This window comes from Phoca vitulina, unplaced genomic scaffold, assembly GCF_004348235.1.
Source record: "Phoca vitulina isolate PV1807 unplaced genomic scaffold, GSC_HSeal_1.0 scaffold6, whole genome shotgun sequence".
Taxonomy (NCBI): Eukaryota; Metazoa; Chordata; class Mammalia; order Carnivora; family Phocidae; genus Phoca; species Phoca vitulina.
The window spans coordinates 48,194,682-48,200,681 of record NW_022589709.1 but is presented as its reverse complement, the minus strand read 5'-3'; the positions used below and the strand labels follow the sequence as shown (position 1 = coordinate 48,200,681).

Genomic DNA, 6,000 nt, shown 5'->3' with positions numbered 1-6,000 from the left:
GAAAGAAAGAAAGAAAGAAAGAAAGAAAGAAAGAAAGAAAGAAAGAAAGAAAGAAAGAAAGAAATGCTAGTTGTCAACACTCTCTGGACTTCAAGTCAGGTGGATATAGTTATTTGTAGTAATGGTCCACACAACTGCATTTTTCTAAGGAATTTTTACACAGTATTTAGTAAGGTATATTAAAGAAGCTTAATGAGAGGTTTTTTTAATAGTCTACTTAGACCCTTAGTGAGATTGGAAATGAGTGATTTTACACATTTGTTTTTTGCTTCACTAATCTTCAGTACCTAAATTGCTGTCTTTTAAGTTCTGGGGAAAAAAAAACAAAACAAAAACCTTTTTACTTTTAACTGCACACTTATCAAAAGCCCCCTACTTAATTTACAGGCCCTTATTTGTGCTAACTAGTTTCTAGAGAAGCTATTATCCCGTCAGTTAATCAAGTACCTTCCTTTGTTATTAACATTAAACTGCAGAGCAGCCCAAAGTCTACATTTCCCAGTGCTGTGGCATAAATGTTATCACACACTAGAGTATAAACCATATTCCCTTTAAACCATCTTTAAATGTTAATAATTATTTTCCATTTCTACTCCCTTCAAGAATTCAAGTGGAAAACTTAACTAATGATAATCTTACTCAAATATCAATTGATAAATATGCGTAAAACTTCTACTTATTTGTGTCAAATAGCAGTATGTAATATGAGTAACTTCTCCCACTTCTAAGGAACATAAGGAGCAGGAGTAGGATGGGTATCCCCACACCGAAATGAGGTTTGGATGTTGAGATTGATGATGATGCCACACATGCAGCAAGAGGGTTTGAAAATGTTTATTACCCACATACTGAGGCTTTCTGAAAAGACTAGGATGGGCTCCCAAGCTGGTGTGAAGATGGCTTGAGAGAGCTGGGAAAGGACATTGTTTGGGGTATTTCATGGTGGTTAGGGAGTGGGGCTGGGGTGAGGATTCCTGGGCATGGTCTAGGGCTCGCACAGTTGGAACTTTCTGCCAAAGGAAGGAGCACTGAGTCTTTCTTATCAGCTTGCTCAGATGTGGGGCCAATGGGAAGGGGAATGGTAGAGCTTGAAAGCTGTAAGCAAACATAAAAAATGGAGTTATACTCTGTATAAAACAGTTATAAATGGAAGGACACCTAGTTTATCAATTACCTATTGCTTCAATAATATTACATAACAATCCTAAAATCTTAATGACATACAAAATAAATTTTTATTGTTTGCCTATCTGGAGTTGGCTAGACAGCTCTGCTGATCTTGCCTGGATTCATTCACCTGCCTGAAACAACTGTCAGCTGAACTCAGGTGGCTATGCCCAGAATGACTGTGGCGACTCAGCTCTGTTCCATGTCTCTCGTCCTCCAACAAGCTAGCACAACCATGCTATCACAGCAAAGGCAGAAGTGAAAGAATAAGCACGTCCCATCACACAAATACATTTTAAGCTTCTGAATGTGGCATTTTCTTCTAAAATCTATTGGCCAAGGAAATTACCTGGCCAAGCCTAGAAGCATAGTGGGAAAGCAAAAAATGTGTAGATGGAAGAGCAAAAAATTGGGACAATTTTCACAACCTACCACACAAATGGATTACTAACATCACAACCTCTTATCCTTACTTGACAGTGCTGAGAGAAGGACAGTCAATTCAAGGAGCTACTCATTGTATGTGCTAGGCACTAGAAATTAGGGCTACAAAAATAAATGAGAGAGGGCTAAGGAGGTCACAGTCTGATATTGGGGAAAAATTAAATAATACATTATTAAAATAAATTAAAATTCAGTGTAATAAGAGCAATAACAGATATTTTAATGAGGTAGCACAGAAAAGACACTGATTAACTCTTTCATCTCCTTTATCATAGATTTCATAGCCAATTTAATGGATTGTATTGTAATCACTGTCATCAAATTTCCTCTTGGTTTTGAAGACATAAAGAAAAAGCTAAAATTCTCCAATGAATGGCTTCATAAAAATTCAGGCTCTTTAAAAGCAAAATTAGATTGTAAGTATGCTAGGTTAGCAGAAAGTCACTGCGTTCTCTTGTTGATCCATTACATTTAGTAGTCATACAGTTTCAACCAAAATTTATTGTGTGCATCCCTGGGCAAGCTATTTTGCTGGGAATTTTCTAAGAACTTGGGGTTACCTAGCAAAGATGACTAAACAAAGATGACTAAAAAAATAAGTTCTGCCTCCAGATAACTTACAGTTTAGTCCTGCTGACTCTGAAGTTTTGCTTAAAGCAGAAGTTGGGAACCTGGAGCTCCCTCTAACTCAGGCCATTATGGGGACACAGCTTGAAGACCTGAAGTTTCTTCAGTCATCTCATGAGTTTACAGTCAAGTGCACTCTCATATGTAGATAAATGGTGACCCATTCCACAGAGCGGGGTTAGCGGAATGGGACATTATATGAAGCCTAGAACTAAGGCAGACCTCGAATAGAAGAGATATCTTAAGATAGCTCAGAAATCTCCAGGTCACTAGCTATGACCGGAATCATAATTGGTGAGGGGTTATTCTAGTACAGTTTGAAAATAAGATGAGTTAATCTTCCAGCTTGTGGCAGATTAAACTTTGAAATGAAATTCTTTGAGACTTGAAGATAGGGATAGAAATGCTTTGCTGGATCTTCTCCAATACTCAAGATTTCTCAACAGGGAAACGTTTTGCAATTGTTTGGAAATATTTTTTCTTCTAGTTAATCCACGTTATTTCTAGGGGGCTTCACCTAGGAGAAAGACTAATTCCTTATGTTCCTTCCCTCTCTTTCAGTATGTTCCCTACTCCCCTACCTTTAAACTGTCACATGGAATCTTTGGGGAAGACGGAACAGAAGTGGGCAGGCAGAGTGTTTGGAAACTAGACTGAAAATAGATTCTCCATAAACCACCACCATCCTATCTGGATCGATTCCTTGGGATGCGTTTTATTTCCATTAAAAACTCAAAACTTTCAAACGTTCACTGTTCATGTCTCAAAACTTGATGGGAAAAATATTCAACATTTGAAGTACTCAAGAAAAGCTTGAAGAAATAAATCAATTGCTCTCTGGACCACTTTAGGAAGCAGGCGTTCCTGCACAGCCTTCAGGGTTCCTTCGCAAGGCGAACCTACGACGGGTGTTAAAAAACCTCTCCAAACGCTGTTCTTTTTAGAAAACAAAAGCAGTACAGGAGGTGGGGGGACTGATGGTGCCTAACGCCAGCGGGACAGTGGCACTTTCTTCCTCGTTTCGCTCCCTTCTTCTCCTCCATCTCTACCCCGTCCTGTGTGCCTATCGCAGCCCCGGCTTCCCGGCTCTCCCAAAGCCCCTCGCCGGTCAGAGGCCGGCGACTGCGCCCAGCCCGGGTCCCGCTCGGCCGGGTCGGCTCCCCCACTCCGCACTCAGGCCTTTCCCGCCGCCGCCCACGCTCCCCGCTCCGGCCGCCTCCTCTCTTCCCAGCGAACGGGCTTCCCCGCCAAGGGGGCCGCCCCGGCCTCGGCCCTCCCCCGGCCCCGGCCGGCCAGACCATAAAGAGCTGGGCGGCAGCCGCCCAGCCACCCGCTAGCGCACCCGGCTCCGCGCGGCCCCTGGACGCGAGCACCGCCCCCGACGGCAGCCCCGGACGCCGCGCCCCGCACACGCCTCGCGCTCCCTTCACCTGCGCCGCCCGCGGGGCCCGACGGAGGGACAGCGCGCCGCTGGGGACACCGAGGCACGGCCAGGCTGCCGTCGCTCGCGAGCGCCCGCGCCTGCAGGAAGAGCCAACATGCTGGCCCCGCGCGGAGCCGCCTTCCTCCTGCTGCACCTGGCCCTGCAGCCGTGGCTGGGGGCCGGCGCCCAAGCCACCCCCCAGGGTAAGTGGGCTCGCGCCGGGGCGGGGGGCGACGGTCCCCGGGTCCCTCCTTCCCGCTCCGCTTGAACGACAGGAGGGACCAACTCCGCGCGCGCTTCTTGGCTCCTGGCACTTCTCTGTCCCTCTGGGGCCCGAGTCACAGCATTTTGTAATTGGAAGTGGTGATTAGAGTATAGCATTTTCTGAGTCCATTATCCAGCGATGAGACCAATTCCCTAAACAACAGCTTAGGGGATGCGAAACTTTTCAGTCTATGCGAAGAAGTGGGGTTCATTTCAGAGCTTACCACACGGCTCTAGACTTCTAACAGGTCCTGCCTGGAGTGGGGTGAAATCCAGGTTCTGTCCCCTGCGGCTCTCTCTGGCGGGCCATCCCTTCACCCTTGGCCCCCTAAATTCTCCGACGCGGCGGGAGTGATGTTCCCCCAGAAAGTCTGAGACTGTCATCTCCCAGAAGGGCACAGCATTACTCTATTTGCCCCACCACTCCCTGTTTTCTGTTCTTTGTTTGGACCCCAACGCCTCCTTTGGGAGTTGGCGTGATCTCTTGATTCCCGAGATAAATAGAGCAGGAAGGACTGAGAAGTCGGTGTTTCTCTTACAGAGGTAAAAAAAAATCGATAAATACATTAAAAAGACACCTGAGTAATCTTCAAACCCCTAGTTGAGATGGGGTGAAAATAACCGTTGGGCAGAACACAAGCTTAAACTGATTTTTTTTTTTTTTTTTTTTGGCAAAGGCCAAAAGGAAGAAATTATTTAAGCAAGAAAAGATCTTAGCGCTCTAACAGGCCATCCAGTGATGACCTTCACCTGTTGATGTATTACTGAATAATGAAATAAAGCTGGGAGAGTCACACAGGTCCAAGTAAAAGTTGTTACTTCTCACAAAGCCGGAGTGAAGAATGCCTGTGAGGGAATTCTCAAAGTCCTTCCCCTCCCATTGCAGTAATCACCCATTTAAACTTTGCATTTCACCAAATAACTCCTTTTGATTTTAGACCAGGAAACCAAAATAGTGGTTTCAGGGGGTAATATTCTGCATTTAGTTTGCCTTGAACTATTTGAAATGCTGTAATCTATATTCATTGTGACCGCTCTTCTAGGAAGGTGGACAACAATGATTCTGTAATTGTATACATTGTAAAATGATCACCACGATAAGTCTAGTTAACATCTGTCACCATACAGCATTAGAAAAAATTAATTTCTTGTGATGAGAACTTTCGAGATCTTCTCTCTTAGCAACTTCCAATTATCCAATACCATATTATTAACTATAGTCAGTATGCTGTACTTTAAATCCCCATGACTTATTTATTTTATAACTGGAAGTTTGTACCTTTTGACACCTTTCACCCATCCCCCTCCCCCATTCTGTTCTCTATCTATGAGCTTGGGTTGTTGTTGTTGTTGTTTAAGATTCCACATATAAAGTGAGATCATGCAGTATTTGTCTTTCTGTGTCTCACGTATTTCACTTAGCATAATGCCCTCAAGGTCCATCCGTGTTGTCACAAATGGCGAGATTTCATTCTTTTTTATGGCTAAATAATATTCCATTATATACAAATACCACGTCTTCTTTATCCATTCATTATTAATGGACACTTGGGTTGTTTCCATCTCTTGGCTATTGTAAATAATGCTGCAGTGAACATGGATCTGCATATATCTTTTTGAATTAGTGTTCTGGGGTTTGGGTTTTGTTTTGTTTTTTTTAATAACTACCCAGCAGTGGAATTGCTGGATCATATGTAGTTCTATTTTTAGTTTTTTAAGTATCCTCCACACTGTTTTCCATAGTGGCTGCACCAATTTACATTCCCCTCAACAGTGCACCAGAGGTCCCTTTTCTCCACATCTTCACCAACACTTGCTATTTCTTTGATAACAGCCATTCTAACAGGTGTGTGGTGATTACTCATTGTGGTTTTAATTTGCATTTCCCTGATGATTCCTGATGTTGACCGCCTTCTCCTGTGCCTGTTAGCCCTCTGTGTGTCGTCTTTGGATAAATGTTCAGATCTTCTGCCAACTTAAAAATCGGATTGTTTGGGTTTTTTTGCTATTGAGTCGTATGAGTTCTTTATATATTTTGGATATTAATCCCTTATCACATAGGATTTATAAGTATT

At 43.5% G+C, this 6,000-nt stretch overlaps 1 protein-coding gene across 2 annotated transcripts in view; it reads left to right on the top strand.

Annotated features, from left to right (window-relative positions):
• The first annotated feature begins 3,674 nt into the window (after positions 1–3,674).
• Positions 3,675–6,000, top strand: part of THBS4 (thrombospondin 4) — a 43,175-nt gene continuing 40,849 nt past the window's right edge. For both annotated transcript variants that reach the window (XM_032404115.1, XM_032404113.1), the window contains exon 1: positions 3,675–3,864. In XM_032404115.1, the coding sequence (XP_032260006.1) occupies positions 3,777–3,864 (88 nt within the window). In that variant the 5' untranslated portion in view covers positions 3,675–3,776. The remainder of the gene's footprint in view (positions 3,865–6,000) is intronic.